The sequence below is a fragment of the Miniopterus natalensis genome, chromosome 16 (assembly GCF_054644295.1).
Source record: "Miniopterus natalensis isolate mMinNat1 chromosome 16, mMinNat1.hap1, whole genome shotgun sequence".
NCBI classification, from domain to species: Eukaryota; Metazoa; Chordata; class Mammalia; order Chiroptera; family Miniopteridae; genus Miniopterus; species Miniopterus natalensis.
In genome coordinates, this window is record NC_142096.1 from 41,794,845 (window position 1) to 41,820,321 (window position 25,477).

The 25,477-nt window shown below is 52.0% G+C and overlaps 1 protein-coding gene across 1 annotated transcript in view; it reads right to left on the reverse strand.

The window, feature by feature from the left end:
- Window positions 1-25,477, reverse strand: part of LOC148091368 (trafficking protein particle complex subunit 9-like) — a 116,914-nt gene that overhangs the window by 69,176 nt on the left and 22,261 nt on the right. The window contains exon 3 of the mRNA XM_087825193.1: window positions 18,480-18,590. Coding sequence (XP_087681319.1) covers window positions 18,480-18,590 — 111 coding nt within the window. The remainder of the gene's footprint in view (window positions 1-18,479; window positions 18,591-25,477) is intronic.

Genomic DNA, 25,477 nt, shown 5'->3' on the forward strand with positions numbered 1-25,477 from the left:
GCTCTAACCCCCACATTCCCTGTGCACTAACCGTGCACTTTAGACCCAGCCAGACAGGGCCTCGCTGCTCTCCACCCCCACCTGCCTTCCCGAGGGAGATGGAGTGCGGAGTGGCATACTGTTAGATGGGGGGCAGGCTGTGACATAAGATGCTCAGGGTGCTGTGGAGCTACAGAGAGTGGACAGGTAAAGCTGCCTGAGCACCCTCAGGGGCAGCTGGCAAGCCGTGTTGGCTGAGCTGAGACAGTCAGGACAGGTAGGGGGTGGGGGACCATCTAGGACCATCCCATCACCACAGGGAGCCAAACATGGCTGAGCAGGACAGCGACCACAGACCCTGGATGTCGCTCAGACTGGACAGAGGGCACTGGGGAGGCGAGGGCCTCACCACAGGACGCACGCCCTCCTCCTCACTGCTGCCCAGGCGATGGTCACAGAGCTGGGCAGCCGGGCCCACGCTGGAAGGACTGTTGAATGAAGGCCAGTTTTAAGAAGAGAGACCAAAGGGGCAGCATGGAAAAGGGGGCCCCACAGGAGGGGAGGGAAGGAAATCAACTAGCGGGAACAACACATGCTGAGTATTTGCAACTACTACACAGGTAGTCCTTGGAGTGAGTGTTCCTGTTGTCACAAAGCAGATGAGGAAACAGGCGCAGGCAATAACGTGACCACCAAGGGTGAGGTCTCCGTGGACACAGCGTCCTTCCACAGAGCCCGGGGGGGGGGGGGGGGGAGGAGCCAGCAAGCCCGGGCCAGTGTGACTGCCGGCCCAGAGAGTCGGAGAGAAAGAGAAAACACAACTGGACCACCTCTGACAGGTTTTTTCCTACTTTGTTGCTAAAGAAAGAACACAAGAGAAATAGATGGAATCTCTTTTGAAATCTAGATTTAAGACCGGCCACGGCAGTTTCCCTCCTCAAGCTAATCAGAAGCAAAGAAGGCGCTGAGCTAAGTCACCCTGAAACAGCTTCTCGGAAGAGCTGCAGCCGGATCCCACGGGTGAGCTGCCGGCACACGGCAGGCTAGGCCTGGTGCTCCGCCAGTTTCCAAGGTGGGTGAGAATATACAGATATGTGGAAGGACAGCAGTGCCACAGGGATTATCCATGGAGAAAATTCCCTGTATGAAAATGTCCCCATAAGTGGAGCTGAACCTGGGGAGTGTCCCCTCACCAAGGACTTCCTCACAGGCCAGGCTCTCGAGGACTCACTTCATGGTCACAACCACCCAGGCCATAAAACGTATCACTATTAACATCCAAATTCTACAGAGCAGGAAAACAGGGCTCAGGCCCCAGGGTGGTGTGCGGCCCTCAGGGAGGAGTAGGTGTGCATGAGGCAGACATGGCCCTGTGTCACAGCAGTGCCCAGAAAGTCCCAGGATGTCTGGCAGCCTCCAAGACACAGCCCAAATATGCCTGCATCACCTCTGCTGGACTCTGTTCTCTGGCCAGAAGACCAAACTCTACTTGAAGCTCTCACACTGTGACTCGGGAGCATGTCCTGAACACTATGACCCTCAGGTTTGTCAACTGTGAAATTAGCATGTTATGCACCTAAGAAGAGGTGACTGTCACCTATGGATTACTTAGAACAGTGTATTCTTAATAAGAAAGCCATTTAGAAATTCTAATTCTTTCATTGCTGTTATTATTACAGCTATGTCTTCCCACTGGCATCTCAAACTCAATGCACCCCAAGCCAGACACATGCTGCCTCCAGCCTACCCCCCTCCTGCCCCTGCTCTCTCCCCTCCCCCTGAATGGCCTGTGAGTCCTCCTTTCCTTTGCCCTGCAGTCAGGGCGGCTCGGGACTTGTGGACCTGCCCCATACCCACGCTCTCATCTAGGCCTCCTGCCTCCTCATACAGGCGCTACCTGGATGACAATGTCATTCAAAGTCAGCTCCAGCCCTGCCATCCCCTCCCTGCCTCTTCACCTTGTGCCCAGGAACCCATCAAACTGCATATAAACTGGCCTGTTCCCAAGGGCTGCTGCTTCCCCAGAGAACAGAACCAAGGTGCGCAAGAAAAATGGATGCAGACGCCTGAAGACCTCTGTGTCCTGCTAAGCGGTTTCCTGCCGGAGCTCCTAGAGCTTTCTGTGGACCAAGGGGCTGAGGTTTAGCAGAAGCAGGCAGCAGTCACCCTGCGCTTGAGAACGGCTGAGGCAGCCAGATGGACGGGTGGAGAGGAGAGGCTGATGATAGGACCAGTTTTCAGGCTGGTGCAGTGGCCCCTTCCAAACCAAAATTGCCAGCAAGAAGACAAAATTCCCGAGGTGTGACTTCTCAAAGGGATTTATAAATCAGAAATTGCCTGAGTATCATCTGTGTGCAAAATAACATTCACAAGCCTGCAACAAAAATACAGATCTATTTATAGAACCCAGATTAAGAATTAAAGGAGGTTCCTTTAGAAAATAACAATTTGAATACACATTTCAGGAAGGCTGTTTTTCAGTGCAAGTCTCTGACACTGTGCAGCCTTTCTCCGGGTCATGAACTCTCTAAGCTTCTTCCCCTGTGGGGCTCATGCAGGGGCTGCAACAAGAGAAATGGGGGCCACTGCGCTGGGCAGCATGGGAGCCTCTCCTCACTTAACCCCGTGAAACCCGCGTGGGGGCATGGTGGCTCCTGGGTTTACAGATGGGGGATCCGAGACTCCTAAGGAGCTCCCAGTATCATAAGGGGTGTAGACAGGGGGGCGGAGGCCTGGTAGCCAAGATCCCATAAGTAGGGGTCAGCGGGATGCCGGGTGAGGCTGGCGGGGAGCAGGAGGAAGAGTCCAAGCCCAGCCTGAGCCAGGTGGAGCTGACCACGGGCCTGCGCTGTCCGACACCCTGTGCCTTGCGACCTGCAAGTCAGCAGGGTTTGAGCGGAGGGCACAGGAGGAGGCTGGAGTGGGGACATGGGTGGGGCCTGGAGGCCTTGAGGGAGCACAGCTTGCAGCCATGGGGAGGTCTAGGCAGGGGAGCGGCACCATTAGAGCCTAGAGTAAGGGTTTTGAAGGAATGTATTGGTGGAGGTGCTGAATGGAGATGGGCAGGGCCCTGGAGAGCAGGGCATGGCAGTGACCCCGGAAAGAACCTGGAGACCTGAACTCAAGTGGGAGGGATGGTGAGAAGTGAGGACTCCTCCACACACCAAGACCTTGGGCTTCACTGCAGAGGTGCCTAAGTCAGTCCTCATTATTTCAAAAGTCAGCTACTCTGATAAAGCTCTTGATATGACTGTACCATCATCGAAACGCAGCAACACACTCGCCTCCACTCGCACCTGACACCAAGGACATGGATCAGAGGGGGCTTCTCTGCACCCTGCCAGAGAGCTCGAGCATGAGCCTCTGTGACCCAGGCTCTGCCAGGGTCTCTGACCACCTCCTGCCACCAGCACCACCTCTACATCTTGCTCACCAGGACAGGAACACTCAGCACTCCGCTGGTCTAGCCCCAGGTCTTAGCCCCACCTGCAATGGCTAAGCTCCCCTTCCCACCATGCTGTGCTTCCAGTGTCTCTGATGAAGCAAATATTGAAAAGCCCAGCATCGCTGGCATATTTCTCCCCAGTGGACAGAGGTCACCTTCCTGGCACCTGACATATGGCCTGGCATGAAGTAGGTGCCATAGAAAGTACTGGTTGAATCCGGAAGCCTTTTATGTGGCTAAAGTATTATCCTTCCAGAGGGAGCTGCTCGGTACAGAGCCGACTGGTTTTAAGGCAGTGAAATGCCCCATTTTGTTAACAAAATGCCTCAATCATACTAAATCAGTTGCCATTAGTAAAAAAAGTGCTATTACATCTAATTACACATTCCATCGATTCTGAATTAAACCTTGTAATCCCTGAATTAAAAGAAAAAAGCAAACAAGAACAGGAAGTGCTCAGCTCCCTTGTAAACAATCAAAAGGCGTGTGGCAAGCTCAGGGAGGGCGCACTGTGTGTCCTCTGGCTCCCTCCCCACAGAGCTCAGGGCAGGTGATGGAAGGTGGGCTTGGGGCTGCAGAGACACATACACCCAGATATGCTTCCATGTTGGTGTCATCAGGGTCAATCAATCAGCCCCTGCAGCACTTCCTCACTGGAAAATTAAGGGTAACCTCAGAGTGCACTTGTGAGGTTGAAGGTGCCGCAGGCATGTGCTGAGCACTGAGCACGCACACCAACAGCGCTGGTGGCTGGCCTCATTTCCACCCTGCAGCATACACCCTCCACCTGAGCCAGCCACGGGGAGCAGAGGAAACACAGGGCACACAGGAAATACAGACTCCCCAGGAAGGTACCCAGAGCCCCCCTCCCAGTCTGGTCCCTTCACCTCTGGGTGCCATCTGTGGGACTCACCCGCACCCCCCCCCCCCCGCATACCCAGTCAACCAGCACAGCAGACTTGGAGAACTGGACTGAGCATTGGACCCATGCACTAGTATCTCAGCCGGGCCCCAAGGAGCACAGGGTAGCAGAGACCCAGAGTGCGCCGAGGCCAGCTTGCACCAGCTCACACGAGCCAACTGCTGGAATCTCCTCCCAACACTATGTTTAGTGATATCACATTGGTAGCTTGAAACTGGCTACAGGGGAAGCATTTGCACTGTAGAAACTGGCAGGTGCTACCACCCAGGGCTGGTGGTTAACAATATACTAGGTGACAATGAGACAGACCAAAGCCCACGGAGCAGAGGCTTGGGAAGCTGAGCTAGAGAAACCAAGGTCTTGACTTCCACCCAAGGAGGGAGGCAGAATTTGTGACCATAGCCTAACCAGATGGGATGCTGCCAAACAGACCATCAGTATTGTTCAGAGGGTCATTAGAAATAACACTCAGAGTCAGAGTCCACAGAAAGGAACATTCATGATGTCCAAGCAAAAAAAAAAAAAGGGAAACGTGGCCCAGCCTCAGGAACCAGGGATGCCGACCCCACAGGATGCCAGTGCTGGGCTGCCGGGTGGAGGCTCCACAGTGGCTGCTGTAACCAAGCTCCCGGCAATTTAGAAAGAAGTGAAAAGAAAAAAAAATGGGACTATATGACAGAAAATATTTAAAAAGGCAAAAGGAAATTTTATAACTCAAAAACAGCAAGTCACAGAAGAAAATATTGACAAACTGGGCTTCATCAAAATCTAAAACTTTTCATCTTCAAAAGCAAATCACAGAGAAAGTCTTTGAGACACAAAGATCAGACAGAAGGCTTGTGTCCAGACTGTATCAGGAACTCTGGGCACTCACTAAGAACATCAACAACCCAACAAGCTTCACAAAAGCAGGTATGAGACTGGGCAGTAAAGGTCTGAGAAGATGGTCAGCACCAGCAGTAACCTAGGAAACGCACCTCAAAATCACCATGAGAGACACACCCAGCAGGACGGCGACCATGAAAGCATCTGACCATTCCAATACTGGCGAGGACGTGGGGAGCAGAAGACGGCATGGCCGCCGGGAAAGAGCTTGGTGGCTTCTCAGACAGTTATACATACACAGGCCTATCCCATGCGCCAGCAATCCCGCCCCGAGGAACTTACCAAGAGAAACGAGAACATGTCTACACGAAGACTCACTCTCCAAGGTGAGAGCAGCTTTCTCTGTAACAGCCGGAAAGTAGAAACAACCCAAAGTCCATCAACGGGTGAAGGGATAAACCAAGAGTACTGTAATCTCACAATGAAACACTAGTCCGTAATAAAAAGGAATGAACATTGTTACGTGCCAACGACATGGGTGGATCTCAAAATTACCATGAGGGGTGAGAGAAGCCAGGCGAAGGCAAGGACACACCACGTGGAGGGACTCCTGGGTGTCTACAGAGTGAAAACTCATCAGACGGTACTCCATAAATACACGCAGTTTACTGTATTTCAGTTCTCCTATGAACTGTGCCAGAGCACAGTGTAAATGTGCCGCCCAGCACTAGCAGCCTCCACCATTTGGGCTCTAAACCGCTGGAGAAGAGCAGCTTCTCTGTTCAGAAACACCTGGGTGTGAGTCCTGGTCTGGCAAGTGCCTGAACTCCCTGACCCCGCTTTCCTTGGGTGACAGATGGCAATCTCCCCATACTATCCACCGCCCCTCAGGGCGTAGTGAGTACTTAGTGCACCCAGGTATCAGCTGCTGTGCGGATTTGGGGCGGTTGTCCCTCACACCCCTGTGCCTCGACCGCGTTACACATCTGCACGCACATGGCACCATTCCTGCCTCCACAGCACCATCGCCACTGTAGTTCACATTCCGGGGCAATGAAGGCGAGCCCTCTGAATCCCGTTCTGCTCCTGCTGCTTCTGTGGCTGTCTCACGCCCACATCTCCAGGGCCCTGGAGGCTCCCTGGGGGACCGCACTGGTCCATCCCACAGCTCCTAAGGTACCGACTGCAGGAGGGCAGGGCATGCTAAACACTCTGACGGCAATTCAGTTACTTTGTGTCAATTTGTGACTGGCAAGTACTTAATGAAAATGAGTTATCATTAGCTCTAGTTCAAAATTTAAAGTGATTCTCTTTAAAAATATAATGATTAATAAACAACCCTGTAAAGGTACAATATGCTTTTCTGAGACTTCCCTAACTAAAAGCACACAGGTTGGGACCGTGTCTGTCACATTTTAGACAATGATGTCTCTAAAGCTGTGCCCAGCACAGGACAGAGTAGTGATCAATGAAGGGATATACTTTAACTTCAGAGTCATCACAATACAACAAAATCTGATAGATTTTAGTTAAGATAGATGCCTTAAATAACTATATCACATAGCCAATCTCAAACACAGTGCTGGCCTCAGATTAGAAAAAAATTCAAAAGGAGCCGCTCAGCCCTCTTCCTGCCTCAGGCAGCCACTCAGTCCCCAGATGTTTCTTTCTCCTGAGAGCCCTGACTTGCAGGTTTCCACAGCCTGCATGCTGACTGTGCCACCTCTAAAACATGCTTGTGCATGTGTCCTGCAAATTTTGGGATGTGTATCCATGGTGTGACATGTGGGTATGAGAGGGACAGGGTCCAAGGAACCTGGCCTGAAACTGCAGCCCCAGCAAGGCTGTGCAGGGTTAGCCACAGGTGTTCAAGAGGTGAGGAGGGGATGCTGGGACCCTTTCTCGCTGTCTTTCTAGCCTCCTTCCCAGCTCTGCAAACTTCAACCTCCTGGAGGGTCCAAGACGCGGCATGCTCATCTGTAAGATGGGATGGGGCACCTGTAGGATGTTCATCTATAAGATGGGGGATGGCACCTGTAGGGTGCTCATCTGGAAAACAGGGGTTGGAACCTGTAGGGTACTCATCTGGAAGATGGGGATTGGCACCTGTAGGATGCTCATCTGGAAGATGGAGGTTGGCACCTGCAGATTCTCATCTGAAAGATGGGGTACGGCTCCTGTAGGGTGCTCATCTATAAGATGGGGATGGCATCTGTAGGATGCTCATCTATAAGATGGGTGGGGCATCTGTAGGATGCTCATCTGTAAGATGCGGATGGCACCTGTAGGATGCTCATCTGGAAGATGGGGTATAGTAGATGAAGGGTTCTCCAGCCCTGGGAGGTGTGGAAAGAAATGACGAACACTGTGAGTGAATTCTGCTGTTTCTCTAAACCGCTCCTGTGCACAGGTGAGATAACAGCATTGTAGATGGTACAGAACAGGTGTGGGACAAGCGTGACTTCACTTCCCTTATTTCTGCGATCACCTGGAGGTCGCAGGTGGGATGGGTAAGGGGATGATACTCATGGAGGGCCATGCCCCATGGGGCCTGGGGACTACTTTAACATGCATTTGCCTCCCTTCTGACTGCCGCATGGGACAGGCTGTGGGGCCAGGGCAGGAGCCAGAGCGGCCTGTGGTTGACGAGTAATGTCAACAATTGTACAAACAGCTAAATGCATCCTAAACAGTTCTCTCTTGGGCAGGCCCCCACCATGGCAGGTTGGTTGGCTGGCTGCCTTGGATGGCACTGGAAAACAAGAGAGTTAATGACTAGATCAAAGCTTTGGAAATGAGCTCCTGTTTTGCATTCAGGAGAGTGAACAGGAAAGTTCCACAGGCCTTCAGGGAAACAGACAAATGTTATTTATACCATCCTTTTATCTAGCCAAGACATTCAAAGGGCAGAAAGGTAATAGTGACAAGATAAATATTCGAAGACAACCTCAATCCTTCCAGACCTGTCAGATGCAATAGGAGGCATCCCACAACTGGCCCCACAGAGGAGTGAACTCATACAGAGATTTCACTGTCAACCAGTCATAGCGACTGGAGGCCACTTAGACACTGAGACGTTCCTGGGGGAGGCTCAGATGAGGAAGGAGGTGGGAAGGAGGCCACACCACGTCACCACGAGGAGGAAATGACAACAGTAACACCGTGAGCGCTCAGCGTACGGGACACCTGTGTTAACTTGTGGACTCATCACAACCTGCTAGTGCCCCTCACACAGAGGCAGAAACTAAGGCATGGGCAGGGCAAGCCCCTGCTGGAACTGGCCCTCGGGTGCCATAGCCTGCTGGCTGCATGGCTCCGCTGTCCAGCACAGGCAGCCAGCCAGGCCCGGCTCTCACTCTCTCACCTCTCAGCAGCCTGCAGACAATTCCAGCCCCGCTGCTACAATCATGAGCCTCGTGGGGCTCAGCTGCATGCTCAGAACAGGAGGACATGGGTGGCAGATGCCAGCCATAGCCTGAACACCTGCCACACGAGGACCATGCTCCCCCAATCCTCACAACACCTTGGGAGCAGGTGTAACATCCATTTCACAAAGGAGGAGACTGAGGACTGTGGGGTTAGTGACAAAGCAAATACAAACAATGGCAGTCTTCACACCCGAGGTTTTACTGGCGGAATCACATGTGATCTGAGTCTAGAAAGAAGATGAACACTCTTCCTCAGGTCTGCTGTGCTTTAAACGTGGCTAAAACAGCAGCCACTGACACCCAGTTTAGTGTCGAGAACTTTCCAGGTGAAAGGAAACAAGTCCATTGCTCTCTCTGCACAGATTAAGCCATCCTGAGTCCCCACAAAGCTCTCCCTTCTCTGCCCACGCCTGTCTGGATGGGGCCATGGACTTGAGACTGTCCTGTCTGCAGAGCCACATCTGTGCAGTCTGGGCACAAGCAACCAAGAGGACAGACACACATCTCTGTAATTTGTCAGCCCATCAGGATAAGATGAGGCTCTGGCCATCATGTCTCATCAAGAGTCAGTGAGGATCACAGGTCTGGGGCTAGAAGAGGGAGGGAAACAAAAGTGGCAAATGAGAAACGAAGGCCATGATTTATTGCTCTATCGCCAATGACGATGACCTGTCAGAGAAACTCTGCTGAAAATAAAGAATAAAAACCACCCAGAGTCATTCTGCCACAGGTCCAGATTAGAAAACGCTGCTCTCAGAAGATTTATGCTTCAATTCTTTCCCTCATTCACAGAGAATTTGTCAAGGGTTACAGGAACACCGGGAGCAGCGATGTGACTCAAAATGAAAGGAAAGGATGCAGAAGTCCAGAGCACTGCTGGCATCCAGAGCTAGTGCAGTCGGCGCAGGAGCTCAGGAGCACTGACCTGACAGGGGAGGGCAGGGACACCAGGTGGGTGGACCACGAAGCAGCCTGGGAGCCTTCCGTAGAGTGACCTCCATGTGGCCAGGCCCCATGACGGTAGTCACCATGGGAGGGGCACATGCCTCACCCCACAGAGATGTGACAAATGTTGTCAAAGAGCTGACTGCAGGCCCCTGTGGGACAGCAGGAAAGCTCTTAGCCTGGAACCTTCCAAAGGCGGAGGGGAGTCCCTGCTGAGGGGGTAGGCAGGGCATCCAGGACCAGGGCTGGGCAGTGAGCGAGCAGCACACTCGGGATCCTTGGGCACTTCAGCAGGGCGACCAGGGGAGCAGAGTCTCGGGGGCTGGAGTCAGGCAGGAAGTGGGCAAGGGTCAGATTATGCCACAGCGTGTCCCCAACAGGGCACTGCTTCAATAAACCACGTTGGTGGGACGAGCGAAGCCATGGAGAGCTGCATTCCTGGGGGACAGTGATAAAAGCCATGCTCTATTGTGGAGACAGGAGACAAAGAGTGCTCACAAGTGATCCTGATTTTGTATAAATAAACCAGGCTGACGTAACGTGGGTGGATCTGGCAGTGAGGACATTCTCTCTGGGTGGTGGGATTCACTGTGATTTAAACATCACCTTCTTCTGACTTCTCCGTACTTTCTAGTATGAGCACATATGATTGTGTAGGGCTAATGGACACTCAAACAGAAGAAGCCTATTCCTGGGAGGGGGCGGCGAGGGCCAGCGCCCACAGTGCCAGCCACGGAGCGAAGGGCCTGCACGAGAGGCGAAGCCTCGAAGGGGGTGGGACCCCTGCGCACAAAGTGGGGCAGTGGCGGCCAGGCTGGAGCAGGACGGCATGGGGCGGCCCTCGAAGAGCTCCCGGCACATGGAAGGGGCGTGAAGGACGGGCGCGGAGGGCAGAGCGTGAAGTGGAAATGTTAACACAAATGTCACGTATCACCACCACTGCGGCGACTCCACGGGCTCTCAGGAGCTGGCACGGGGTGACGCCGCCGTCCCTGGGCAGCATGCAGTGCGGCCTCGCCTCGGCTGCGGGCTCAGAAGGCAGGCGGGGAAGCGCGTTGGCGACGCCCGCCGGGAGAGGCGCCCTTCCTGCCGACTCGCACCCGCGGGACTTGAGAGCAGAGAAATCCACCGGGGTCCTTGGTTGGCACACACCCTCCTCCGTTCACCCTCCCCCCCACCAAAAGCGCCTTACAGGATCCGCCACGGGCTCTACCATGGGCTCCACCACGGGCACCGCCACGGGCACAGGGAGCGTGGTGACTGGAAGTCTCTCTGCTTCTGAATGGCCGTGTGACTCCAGTTTTTCTTAATACATCTTCTCTGTCATCTCTCTCAGAAGTGACATGAGTCACTGCACAGAGAAAGACCGAAGGAGCCACAACTAAAGTTTATTTTAATTGGGGCAATTTTGTCATTTTCTATTCCAACCAGTATCGCCATTTCCCCGTCTTCACTCTACATCTCATTCTGTGAAAACCTCCCAGTACCGGATGGGAGGAAATGAACATCTTCATGAAATGGGGGAAACAGAAGTGTAAATGAAGCAAAAGACACAGCTAGAACGTGCGGGACAATGGAGAAGGAGAGCCCCTGGCCCAGAGGGATCAGGCCAAGGCGTGTGGCAAGATGGGACACAGCAGGACCGCACGCATCCAGGCCTCCACACCAAGGACACTGTCACCCAGAGGACCTCCTCCAAGGAGCCATGACCACACCAGACCCAAGAGGGTGGCAGGCACCTCAGAGGAGACTGGGTCCTGGCAGAGGGGTTGAGGCTGTGGGTTCCCCAAGCACCCACAAAAGCAATGTTGCAGGCAGGGCACTCATGGCAGTCAATTAAGGGGCCTTGGGTAGCACTTCCCATCTCCATCCTCACCAAGAGATCAAAAAAACAGTAAAGACAGAAATAAACTAAACAATACTATCAACCTCCTAACTGGTATTTAGAGAACAGTACATACAACAAACAACTTCAGACACATTCTTTTCAAGTGCGTGAGCTGCACTCACCATGACGAAGCATGCTGGGCTATGAAATAAGTCTTCATGTATCTGAAATTAATGAAAGCACAGAGTATGCATTAAACTATAGTTAATGATATGCATGTCAAGTGTTTTTAGGGGCAAGTGTTCTGGTGTTTGCAATTTACTTTAAAATTCACGAACAAAATATAATGGATTAGTAGATTATAAAAAGATAGAGAGATATATAAACAGACATGTGATAAAGGAAGTATAGCAAAATAGCAATGGCAGATGGGTTTACCAGTAATCACTGGAATATTCGTCTAACTTTACTGCATGTTTGAAATTTTTCATAACAAAAAATTGAAAATAAGATCCATCATTGTCTTAAATGGACGTCCCAGAATGCTTCAGATACCAATGGATACTGTGAGTCTGTGGGGGGGAATGGCTGTGCAGTGTCTCCCTGACTTCTCTGTCTCAGGAGCCCCCCACCTCCTTTTAAGAAAAATCTCAAGACTAGCTCCAAGGTGAGTCTCTCTAAGTTGGCAGAAAAGGGCTCTGAAGGGCAGGAGAGGCACAGAGATCATCAAAGCCTAGAGCATTAATACAATTAAGTAACCATTTCCACGGCAACGCAGCTGAAGAGAACCTCGCCCCTGCAGCTCTTAGGGCCAGACAAGAACCCATGTACCATCACCACCGAGTCCAGGTGCCAGGGCATGATCAGGCTGGGGACACTCAGCCACCTGAATGCCTCACTGCAATGGTTTGCTCATGCCCTGCCCCAAACTGTATTTCAATAAGAACAAGTTTCCGCCTCCAACCTCCTTCTTTCTCAGGAGTAAAGGCAGGAAATGAACCATCTCTCCAGGATTACACTTTGACAATACACTTTGCTTTCTCTCTACTCCACCACTTAAGCTGTAACCAAATTCAGTCTCAGAATGGTTCATCTTCTTCTTGCCTCCCAGTGGCCAACGCCCTGCTGCTGCTGCTTCCAGAACCAGACTGATGAGCAGCAAGTGAGCCGCTGCATGCTGGTCCCTGTGCCAGGGGCTTCTGAACCCAGTGTCTCTGCCAGCCCTCACCAGGACCCGTGGAGCCACCCTTTCTCTTCTTACCACAGAAGGAGGAGCAGGCTCAGGAGTTTAAGTGACTTGCTAATTCAAACAGTTAAATGAGTGACAAAATCGTGGAAGGCTGACGCAGAATAAACGGAATGGGACCCAGAACAGTGAGACTTTCCAGGCGTCCAGCAGTTAGGATCACCTGAGGGCTCTCCCTAGAACAATGAACAAGGTGTGTGCCAAGGAAATGAGACAAAAGAGAGAGCTGTGAGCGTTGGGGAGCCCTGTGGGAGGTCAGATACTGTGGACTAGCAGAGCACCTCAAAGGGCAGCCCACCCTGGAAGGAAAGCTCCTCCTTCAGGCCAACTCTGCAGGACCCGGAGGGCACAGAAGTCACTATGGGTTATTTCTCATGGGTAAAGAGCCATCGTCTCTTCTCACGAGCCTTGAAGAGCTTTACGGAGCTCAGGAACTAAAGGAGCCTGAGAAAGTCAATCGGGGAAGCTGAAGGCACTGTGGAGTGCGCCTCTGGGTTGAGAAAATATGGCAGCCCAAGGCACCCTGCCCAGAGCCAGCACACTCACGCTCCTGCTTTATCCTGTAACATCCCAAAGTCAGGAGTGTCCTCATGGAAGCTAAAAATAGCTATGACAATGCCAGTTAGTCCCGACAGCCACCACTACCTTTGTCCACAGTGATGGACGGACAAGACCAGGGAGTTGCCGTAGAAACAGGAGGGAACGCAGCCCTGGCTACCTGCAAGGAACCAGGAACTCAGGCAACTCCAGGGACATGGCCCTGGAGGAGCACTGAGGCTGTGAGGCAGGCATGTTCCTTCAGTCTCAGGTCTCAGGCCCACAGCTTAACTTGAGCTGCTTATGAGTCAGTCTCCCCTAAAGGCAGTGAGGAGATGATGGACGTCCTACAGAGAACAAGAACATGGGGTCTGGCAGAGGGAGGCAGGGCCCGTGGCAACCAACTGCTCAGACCTAGGAGAAACCTCTGTACTTCCATCCCTCCGTGATACACTGGAGGGCAACCCCTGAACCAGTGGTGTCGAGTGGCAATGTGCCTGTCTGGTGCCCAGCATACATGCACTCAGGACATGTGGCTGCTCCCTCTGCCTCACCGATGTGCAGAGAGGAGAGGAGAGGCAAGCGTCAGAGGCTCCAGCATCAGGTGCACTCACCCGAAGCAGAAGCTCAGCCAGGGGACTTGTTTTCAAGCAGAATGGAGGAGCCGAGTCAGCTGGACAAGCTGCCTGCTCACTCTGTCCCTTCTGGTATGAACTGCAGCATAGTCAAGTCAGCCCACCACACAAGGGCCTGAATGCCAGGCAATGCCCATCACGGACTCGAGTCAGCTGGTGATGAGGGTCTGAGCTGAAGGACACGCTGAGCTGGGGCCACAGCCAGGCCCCTGGCAGCCAAGGCTCCCCACAGGCGGAAGTGGACAGTAAAAGAGGCACAGGGGCAAGAACAGAGCCAGACTGAAGGTGGCCCGGGGGAGGCCATCCCAGGCCCTTGGTCCCCAGGGGCCAGGACCAATGCTGGAAACACCCTTTTCCTGACGATAAACTTCGAGCTTCCTCAGCCAGCACGTGAGCATTGGTACTATTCAGCCGGACAACTAAACAGCCCCCTTTTTCAACCTCAATGCCTTTTCTTAACGTTCCCCCATTATCTCAGCATGCTGGAAGCCCGCCGTTTCACAAGGCTGAGCTCAAACCCTCCATGAGGCTCATGCAGCTCCTCACCCCAGGGGGCCTGAGGGCTCTCCTCTCAGACCAGTGTGCTGACCCCTATGTCCAGGCAGCTGCCATCTCCCTGCTGTCCCTGTGCATCATGTCTTGTTCCCTCCTTAGATGGCAGCTTCATGGTCAGCTGATCCTGAGTCAGTTTGATATCCTTACAGCACCCAGCACAGCCCTGAAACTCAGGAAAACTCACCTGGTTGTTTGTATGTTTGTTTGTTTGTTTACTATGTTTTTATTGATTTCAGAGAGAGGAAGGGTGAGGGAGAGAGAGATGCTCACTCTGGGATGCTGGAGGCTGGCTGTGTCCATGAGGGTGTTTCCTTCCCCCCCAATCTAAGGGGCTTGTCTCCCCTGCCTGTGTCTGCTGCTTCACTGTTGTCATTGTGACAACTAAGCACATTACAAATTCTACGGAAATGTAATTTCTGGTAGCTGCACATAGTCAATTACACAAATGCACCGCAATTCACTAATCATGCCCTGTTGTCGACACTTTGGTTGTTCCCTATGTTTCTACAAGTAACAGACGTAAACATCCTTGTGCGCCATGCTCGGCCGAGGCTCGGATACTGCTCAGGGGAGTGGCTGGCGGAGCGCGCCAACGACTCCACTGCTTTCACGGTCCTGTCACACATCACCCAACAGCTTTGCAGTGAGGTGTGCTCATTTTCATGAAAACCTCAACATTTCACGGTATCACCCAAAAACAGAGGGAGAGGGGCCCACATGGCCTGAGGCCCACTCGGAAGGTTCCTGAATACCTGTGGACACAGGGAGCCACGCCCTCAGGGGGCAAGGGGAAAGTGGGGGAATATCTTACCTTGGCCAGCACCCTGAAAGGCCACTTCATGAGATGCCACCTCCAACAGTGCAAGGACAGTCAGAGCTTCTGGAAGCCTCAGATGTAAGGGAAGTGCCCAGGCTTTGGAGCCACAGAGACCCGGGTGACATCCATTCCTGGGCCTACCGGCTGTCTGTCCCCTTGAATAGTGTTGGTCAGGTAATGCGAGTCCTTCTGCTCAAAACCCACCAGCAACTTCTTGGCTCTGAATAAAATCTGAAGTGTTTCTGTGCCCAAGACCTGAGGGACTGTCCTGGCATCTCCCTCACTCCCTCACCTCCCCACCTCCACACTGCTCTGCGGTGAGCTTCCCACTAGAACATGAGCCCATGAGGACAGAGACCTGTCCCTTTGCTACAGCAGCCCTCATGGACTAAGACACCAGGATCATCTCCCCACCTCAAGGTCCTGAACTTAATCCACCAGCAATCCTTTTGCTTGTAAGGAACATGTTCACAGGTTTGGGGGCTTAGGGTGTAGATGTCTTTGGGGGGCATAATTCTGCTACCACATTTGTTACCCACTAGCTACTGCACTGGGCCATGAGGAGAGGAAATTAATCAGGCATGGCCCCTGCTCCTGTGCTCCCAGACTTCTGGGGACCGACACCTACAGACACACAGTAATAGCAGAGTGTAACCCTGACAACAGGGGCAGGTACAAGATGTTGGGGACAAAGAGAAGAAAGGAAGCATCTCAGGTCAGGAAGGTACCTGGCAGAGAGGAGGCCCACAGTGGTTGGGGAGAATGGGTAGAGAGTCCCAGGACAGACAGAAGAGGGCAATCTGTCCCTGCAGGACAAGAGGGCACAGCATGGAGAATCGGCTGGCACTGGATTCTGAGAGGACGCCTCTCAGAGATGCCTGGCCCACCCCTGCCAGGAACCCACAGCCCTGGATCTATGATCAGAAAACCAGGTCGAGTCCTGTTCTTCCACCAGCTGGCCCTGAAGCCCTGGAACAGCCTCTTTGCCTTCTCAGGGCCTCAGGGCCTCATCTGTTGGGAGGGGTCTGGGCTTTGGGGATCGCCAAGACCTTTCCAACTAATTCCAGAGTCTAGTCGAGTTAGGAGGGTGTTTGTTTTTTATTTTCAGGACAATCATTAGACATATTCAGAAGACCTGTGTCTCTAAAATGGCACTAAGAATAGTTCAGGAAACACTGAGAGATTAAAGAAGAAAAACAAACATGGCAAGATTGTGTTTTCCAAAATTTGCAGAGTGCTTTAAGAGATACAGTGTCCTGTAGAGCTGGGCTTTTCATTTTCTGAAAACACTAACAGGAACTTTGACCCCAGCACCACAAATGCATGCTCTGGAAAAGATGGCTCTGAGACAGCAGCCACAAAATGCTGCCCACGAAATTATCCAAACCGCTCCTGACAGGTCCCCTGGGACTGAGCATAGGTGGCACTGTCACTTCCACTGCTCCAGTGAAGGCGGGGCGGGGTGCCGGCTTTGGGCTCTGTCTGCACTGCCCTGGGCCCTCCAGACTGCGTCTGCTCCGATCCGGCCCGGCTGGTGGTACCTGTTGACTGGCCTTTCTTGGTCCCCAAGAGCAGGCACTCCCTGGGGCAGGCGCTGCCCACCCCCCTTCTACACCGCTTGTAGCTACACGGAGCCACCGCCCAGCGCCCTGAACTCAGGAAAGCGAGTGGAAAGCAGGTGCTTAGGCGCTCGCGTGTGCTCTGGAATGTGCCCTCGGTAGCCCGCCACACCAGCAAGCATGTCCTCTAAGGTTACAGCCTCCTGTTCCCCCAGGCTGAAGGCACGGGAGAAGCGGCAGCTTGGGCCCCGCCTCCTCTGAAGACCCTCAGAGACAGTCCTGAGGTCCCAGTGAGCAGGAAGTGATGCCTTCGTGAGTTTCTAATAGTGAAATGTTTTCCAAGAACGAAGGTTCCCGAAGCACAGCAGCTTTGTCTGCTGCCTCTGAGAGCCTCAGAGGCACTGACAGCTAGGGCTTTCCTATCGGGGTGCCTGTTAGCATTCATCAAGCACGGCCTCACCTTCCCTGTTCCAGAGACATCCCCTAGCACAAGAAGCCAACACAAACAGTGCAATTACTTTTAAAACAGAAGCATCCCACAGGGGAGGGAGGAGCACCATGTTAAGTAGGGGTCTGCTGTCAGCGGAACAAAGGACGAGTAATTGGAAATAAAAGAATTTCCTTACGCTGACCACCGATAAACAGCCATGAGGAAGTGAGGCAGACCAACAGTGTGGAGGCTGCACAGCACCCATCACAGCACCTGGCCCAGCCATCCCCAGCTCCCCCCAAGCCTGGTGAGGGGATGAGCCCCTGCTCATGGGCCCTGCACCAAATCCAGGCTGAGAGTGAGAGGGCCACCGGGAGCCTAGGCTCTGTACACAAAGGGTGGTGCCTGCTTTCAGCTGTTTCCCAGGACCAAGCACACCTGGCAAGATGATACGCTTTTCATAAATGTTGAATAAAAGTATGAGTGAATGTCAACGTACAGCTATATATTGTAAATTTCTAGCATAAAATAATGGGCCCTATTGACACCTGTTCCCATGCCCACAACCACCACCAAAAACTTGGGAGAGACTTCAATGAAACACATCAAACAGGGTAAAAGCTCACTTCCATCTCTACCAGCTTCTAAAACATCCAGTGCACAACTCTGATGTGGGGGTGAGCCCAAACTCACAGAACCGAGAAGGTAGTTCTGCATGGAACAAAATCCCACACTGTTCTTACATGGCTTTCCCCACAGGAAGAGAAATGTGAATGGAGATGTTTAAAAAAATCACACCTGAGGAGAGTGAAAGAAGAAGCAGACACTCGGTGCCTTCTGATGGAAGAGGGAGCACGGAAGGACGCAGGGACAGGGGGAAGGACACGGGGACAGGGGGAAAGACGCAGGGAAAGGGGGAAAGACGCGGGGAAAAGGGGAAGGACACAGGGACAAGGGGAAAGGATGTGGGGACAAGGGGGAAGGACGCGGGGACAGGGGGAAGGACGAGGAGACAGGGGGAAGGACCCGGGGACGGGGGGAAGGACACGGGGACTGAGGGAAGGACATGGGGACTGGGAGAAGGACAAGGGGACAGGGGGAAGGACGCGGGGACAAGAGGGAAGGACACGGGGACGGGGGAAGGACGAGGGGACAGGGGGAAGGACCCGGGGATGGAGGGAAGGACGCAGGGACTGGGGGAAGGACATGGAGACTGGGGGAAGAGCACGGGGACAGGGGGAAGGGATATGAGGACGGGGGAAGGACACGGGACTAGGAGGAAGGATGGGGGGACAAGGGGGAAGGTGTGGGGATGCGGGGACACTTACCGCTGGCACTCCCCAGCGTGCAGGGTGAGCTCCTCGTTGCTGCGGGCGCTGACTGTCACCTCGTGCTCCATGGAGTTGAAGACATCCAGGAGCAGGTGGCACTGCCGGGTGCTGCAGAGAAAAGACGAGAAGCTCAGAATCATCTGACAGCCTCAGAGGGGAGTGACTTCGCCTCTTTCTCATCCCCGGAGACTCTCTGACTTGGGGACGTCAGAACTATGATTTATCCAGAATGTCAAGTGGCCCTGGACTCAAAGATGACTGAGACTCATTCCAAACAAAACTGTGGACCCTAAAACGTGGGCTTGGTGGCCCTCCTTGGCCCTGCGGTCACACACTAACACCCCTGCTGTGCCCTGCACAAACCACGTGACTGGGAAGGCAGCTCAAGTTCTCCAAGCCTCATACATGAGGGGACCAGGATACCTGACACGTAAGGAAGACAGGCAGCCGGAGGGCAATCGGTTACAGCGTCCCTCAGTAAATGCCACGTCCAAGTCACAGTCCCACCCGTCCATGCCCCCTGGGTTTCGCAGGCCCCCAGGCCCGTGGGGCCTGGTCAGTGGAGCAGAGCAGCCGATGCTGATGTTGTGGCTCCCGCTTCCTCCGGGCGAAGGCTCTGGAGGAGCGCCCACTCACCCCCATTTCAAGCCTCCTCTCCTTCGTCTCCCCTACCGCAGATGACAAAGAGGAAAGCACCCTGTGACCAGGGGAGGCGCATGGGGCAAAGCTGCAGCCAGTGGGAACGGACTGCAGGAGACCTTCCATCCCAAACAGGGCGAGGTCCCGAGGGAAGGAGGCGCCCACCCTTTGGCCTCCCCCGTTCCCTGGCCTTCCTCCCTAGACGTAAACGGGACGTGAAGGTCTCTTCAACCACCTAGGGCCAGGAAGCGGGAGGCACGTGGGGCCAACAGGATCTGCGGAGTAACATCCCTGAGCAGCGGGTGCAGCCCCGCACGGCCTCCCGCCCTCTGGACTCATTAGCTACACACACAACAAAAAAACATTTGTTCAGCCTCTGTTACAGTTCAGTGCTGCCTAAAACCAACACAGGCTCCCAAATGCCAAGCACTGCATCTGGCACATGATGGGTCTTCGACATGTTTGTTGATCTACACGGGACAGCCGAGCCCACGGCAGGAGCAGACGCAGGAGGCGGCAACAGAGGCAGACGCATCTCCTTCCTGGAGGAACAGGAACAGCAGTTTTTCGTAGAAGAAAAACTCAGGAAAGGATGTGTGCTCGAGTCATTTCAGCCCAGTGTGACTTCCAAACAGGCCCTGCCAGGGGCACCTCAGTTCTCAAGTGTATCTCCTGAAGTGCAAACTGGGCTTCGTGGCTGGGAAAGGAAAGGGGAGGAAGGGCTAACACCCATGTGAGGTTACTTCATCACAATACCCCCAGAGCTGTCCTCCCTGGACCTGTTTATGGGGAAGAAAGTGAGGCTCGGGAGATGACTGAGACTCAAGACTTAGAACTCAAAACCCTCCTGCTATTGTACCAGATGAAAACAGATTCCAAACCCAAACCTTGTCCTCTGCTCTTTCCAGAGAAGGAAACTGAGGTGGAGACGGGTGCCGTAACTTGTCTGTGGGTGTGCACACACACACGTGCACACATATACGCAAATGCATGCTCATATGCACATGCATGCACATACATATACGAACACATATACATACATGTGCACACACATGCACAGACATAAAAAGGCCACAGGGCATCTGTGAAATACCAATTTTTCAAATGTGTCATGGAACCTCCTCTCCAGGGAGAAAGGTAGAGTGGCAGCTTCATGGCTCTTGTTGCCCCACTGCTACATGTTGTCTGACACACGTCTTTAGAAGAGCAGGTTCACACCAGTTGCTCCTGGGTTCTTTGGGTGGGGGTGCCTCCCCAGAGGTTCGGCACTTGGAAAATATTCATTAGCTCTGACAGCTGCCTACAAGAGGCCTCTTCACTCAGCTCACGGAAAAATGAGCTTTCAAGAATGATCTATTCTGCCTTTGTCATAACTTCATGAAATCTTTAATCACAGTGAAATCTTTCATCAAAAGAGGGAGTTCATAAAACATTTATCAGAGGAGGAAAATGGATGATCTTTTAGAGCAGGGAAGGGAAGGTTCAGATATCTGTGTCCCCACTCCTGGCTGCACAGGACAGACATCGGCTGTGGTTCTGGTGTCCTGCCTCTGACTCCCTGAGGTGGGGCGTCTAGACCCAGTGTTTCCACTGCTTCTAACTGTTGACATGTTGGCGGGCCTTCACCTTGTCGGGCCCACCACAGTGTCCTTACTCTGTTTATCTTTCCACATCCCTTGGACAATTTTGTTTTAAGCTTTACTGAGTATAGCGCTGATATTTGTTCTTGCTTGCTTTCTGTTTGGGCTCTTTTTCTTCCCTGGACCTATCTTTCTGAAGTACAGGGAAGACCAGGAAAGCTTCCTGGAAGATCTCGGTCAGAGCAGGTCTTTGGAGGACAGATCATCGTCAGGTGTGGCGGAGAGGAGGGGCAAAGGCCCAGCAGCAGGGAAGGATCTGGAGAAGAGCTAGGGGAGGAGGGAAGCTTCTGGGCGGAAGCACACACCTCCCAGACAAAGAGAACAGAGTATGCGAAACCCCCTCAATATGGTCAGTACACACTATTTCCTGTGCCAAAAACTGGGAATTTTATTCATTAATCCACCTAACACATAAAAGTCTACGGAGTATCTGATGTGAGCATCCTGTATACCAGGAGTTTGCTGGTTTGATTCTCAGTCAAGGCACATGCCCAGGTTGTGGGCCAATCCCTGGTAGGGGGCGTGCAGGAAACAGCTGCTCGATGCCTGCTCTCACATTGATCTCTCTCTCTCTCTCTCCCTCTCCCTCTCTCCCCCACCCCCCCCCATCCCCTCTCTGCCTCTCACTTCCTCTCTCTATAAAATCAATTTTAAAAATCTTTTTAAAAATGATGATTTCCTACTCTAGGTAACATGGAGGATGCACAAAGAACCCACCGCCCACCTTCCCTGCTGACCGCAACTGTAAATCACAGCTATAATGCATGGATCGGCTACTTGAAGATTCAAACAGTAAGCTGGAGAAGGTGCCTGAACTGATAGGCAGCCTAGAGCCAGGAGGGGCCGCTGGGTACAGGCAGGCAGAGTGCCAACAGAAGCCCTCTCTTCCTGGTCTGAGGAGCGGGAAGGGGGACCACGAAGGACAGGGCAGGGCAGAGAGTCCTTTAGGTTCTTCCTTTTCACCTTCCAGCCCAGCCCTGCGCAGTACAACGGGGCACCGGCGCCGTGATGGCGGCATGGCTCATAACTCCAAGGTCAAGAAGTCACCACCCTCACCCAAGTGACGGAGGCTCCACAACCACAGAGTAAGTTCCCATCACTTTTATTTCTCTCTCCATCTTCTGGCCAGTGAGTCCCACATGCACACAACCAGAGGGAAATCAAGCCCTGGCACTGCTGTAGGCAGACAGGGAAGGGAGGTGCCTGGCAAGTCCTGCAGAGATTATGAAGAGAGAGAAGGGAGCACTTTGATGAAGTGGTGCAGGACCTGGCCCCACCATGGAGGAGGGCCGAGGGGGTCAGGGCCTGAGCTTTGGTCACTGGGCTCCAGGGAGGAGCGCCGGCGGCACACACAGTACCTCTAGAGCACCGCGGACCCTCTGAACCCAGGGCTTCAGCACAGACCCCCGAGGCACAGGGATGGCAGGTGTGGACAGCCCACAGACACAAAAGCAGCAGCATTCTTCTTGGGATTCAAACAAGACCCCCAACATTATATACGAAATGTGCATAATATAAGCTAAAATAACTCTGCATCGGAAGCACCAGTAAAGTTCCAGCCTTCAAGGGAAAATAAAATCGACAGTACCTCAAGATGACGATGAAAATCTTATCAGAAAAAGCCTTTAAACAGGTTCCAACAAGGAAGGGTGGACACACTTGATACAAAAGAGAAGATATAAAATCTCAGAGAAATAGAAGATATAAAGAAGAAACGAAGAGACACTTTCGAAAAGAAAAAACTGAACTTGAAAATTCACCAGATGGTAAACTATCTCAGTAATTGACAGGACAAGTAGACAATCAAAAAGGACACAGAATAGACTAACAAGACCACTAACCAACTGACTGACACTTAGTGGAATCTACCCCCAAACGGTGGACGACACACTTCTCATGTACATGCAGCATTTACCCAAGCAGACCACATTCTACGCCAGGGGAAAACTCTCTAGCAACTTTTTGAAGAAAGGACTTAAACAGGGAGTTCAACAAAAGGCAAATAAGCCCATGAAAAGATGTTCCACATCATTCACCATTAAGGAAACAGAAACTAAAACCATGTGAGGATACCACTACTCACCCACTAATGTGGCCCCAAAAAGAACACCAACAATGCCACGTGCTCACAAGGAGAGGAAGCAAGCAGAGCCTTTCTATCTCACTGGTGGGACTGCCAAGTGGGACGGCCCCTCTGCAGAACAGCTTGGCAGTGTCTCACAGAGTAAGCACACACTGACAGATATGTAACTCTGCAATCCCACTCCTAGGTATTAACCCTAGAGAAATGAAAACATACCTTCGCAAAAACATTACGAACAGTCATCATCACAAAAAGCAGGGAACAGCCCAAAGGTCCTTCAACTGGTGAATGGACTCACAAACTGAGGTACCTCTAGACAACAGAAATCTCAGCAATTAAAAAAAACTATTAATATACTCAACATGATGGATCTCAAAATCAATATGGTGAGTGAAAAAAGTCACTTTCAAAAGGTTATTCATAGCCCAACCAGCATGGCTCAGCAGTTTAGCATCAACCTATGATCCAGGAGATGGCGGTTTGATTCCTGGTCAGGGCACATGCCCTAGTTTCAGACTCAGTTCCCAGTGGGGGGGGGGGGTGCAGGAGGCAGCCAATCAATGACTCTCTCATCACTGATGTTTCTATCCCTCTCCCCCTCCCTTCCTCTCTCTGAAATCAATAAAGACATATTTTTAATTTAAAAAAAAAGGTTACACATAGTATGACTCCATTTCTGTAACCTTATAGAAAAGTCGAGACTATAGTGGTGGACAAGTAGGTGCTTGGAGAACAGGCCTGAGGTTGCCAGGGGTTAGGGGTAAGGTGGGATATAATTATAAGGAACAGCATGATGAAGTTTTGATGGTGAAGGATCTGTTCTTTATCTTGACTGCAGTGGAAGCATGAATCTAAATGTGTCTTAAAACTCATAAAACTCTACACTAGAAAAGTCAATTTTACTATATGTTAATTTAAACCTTTTTAAATCAATGAGATTAAAAAATAAACATCAAGATGTGCTTGATGGGCTCTAGTACACAAAGCTTGTTGAGAATGCCAATTTGGTTGCTTAATAACTGTAATATATTAAGCAAGTAATTTAATTTCTCTGAGTCTCAGTTTCCCCAATGATGACAAGAATACCTATGTCATGGAATTAATTATAGGAGGCTCCACTGAGGAAAGAGAGTGAAAGTGCTTTGTAAAACCATGAGTAGGATGTTATGGTGTAAATATGAGGGGTGGTGATAATAAGTAGTTTGGTTGCTGTCAGTGGAGCAGCAAAAGGCAAAGCATATAAGTGTGTCAACAAAGCAACCCCTCTAATTACCCAATACTGACTCAGCTAAAAGTGGGTACAAGAAATTCCCACACCAAGGACTGAGTCTATCCAAACCCATGGCTCCTCAACCAGAAACATATGGGGCTCTTCCTCCCACTGAGGTCCCAGGCTTCCCAGGGTCTAAATGTCAATGTCCAGTCATTCCTGGGAGTGCAGACTTGGGTGAACGCAAAGCAAAAACAGGTAGTCATGGGTACATGCACCTGTGGCCAAATTTGTGTAGTCCTTTAAAATTCCAGTTTCTCATTCTATTCTCTTTCCAGAAGAGAAACATTAGTAGCCAGTCTCAGGATAGAGAGCTTTCTTGTATGTCTTAAGAAAGCCAAGGAGAGGATTCCAAGATGACAGAGGATTAAGTGGAAGGTACACTGATACTCTCCCAGGACGAAACTGGAATTACAACTAAAATACAGAAAAAACATCCTGAATAATCAACCGAAGACTAGCAGGAGAGAACCCTAATAACCAAGGACATAAAGCAGAGAACACATAGAGACTGGTAGGAGCTACAGAGGCACAAGAGGGATGGCTGGGCTCCTAGACAGCAGCTGAAGGTCCAAGAGATATCTCAGTTCTGGGGGGTTCCCACTGAGAACTCTGAGGTCTAAACCCCAAGCTGGCCTCCTCAGCCCAGAGCACCAGAACTGAGAAAGGTGCCAAGATGACACCTGGCTGTGAAAAGCAGCAGGGTTTCTGTCTACCAGGGAGAGACAGCTGGAAATGCAGGCACCCTCTTAAAGGGCCAACCCACAAAGTTTCATATGCAGCCACTCACCTTGGGCTCCAGTGGAAGGAGGGCAGAGTGGACTAGAGCGGTGTAAGGAGAATTCAGAGTTGTGGGCTCTGGAGATAGAGCTCAGAAGGCAGCAATCTGGATTCCTGTGCTGAGTCATTCCCCAATTCTGCTGAGAACATCTTTCTCAAGCAGACCTTTGCCAGCCACACAGTTTTTGCCTGGGGGGGTAAGCAATTGCCCCACTCATGGAAAACCTCTTATCCCACCCTGTGGAGTTTGCCCCTTGCTGTGGCCTACAGCCTGAGACTCATTAAGAGAATCAGATAAATCAGCCTTCAGGCAGAGGCAGACCTTGGAGTACTTTGAGTCTTTGCCTGATCTGCTTCTTGACCCAGGCCTTGGAAAAGCAGATCTTGGTGTGCATCTTAGTCCTTTCTTCGGTAGAGGGAGCTACAAGCTGTGGATCACTCATAGCTCCAAACAGGCTACCCAAGGCCAGTAACAAACAGTATCTGACATCACCCTGCACCAGACGCCATCCAAAAAGAAGGGGATTCCTAGAAGATCTACCTATTACATAGATAAAAACCCAAATGGGCACCCAAAATGGGG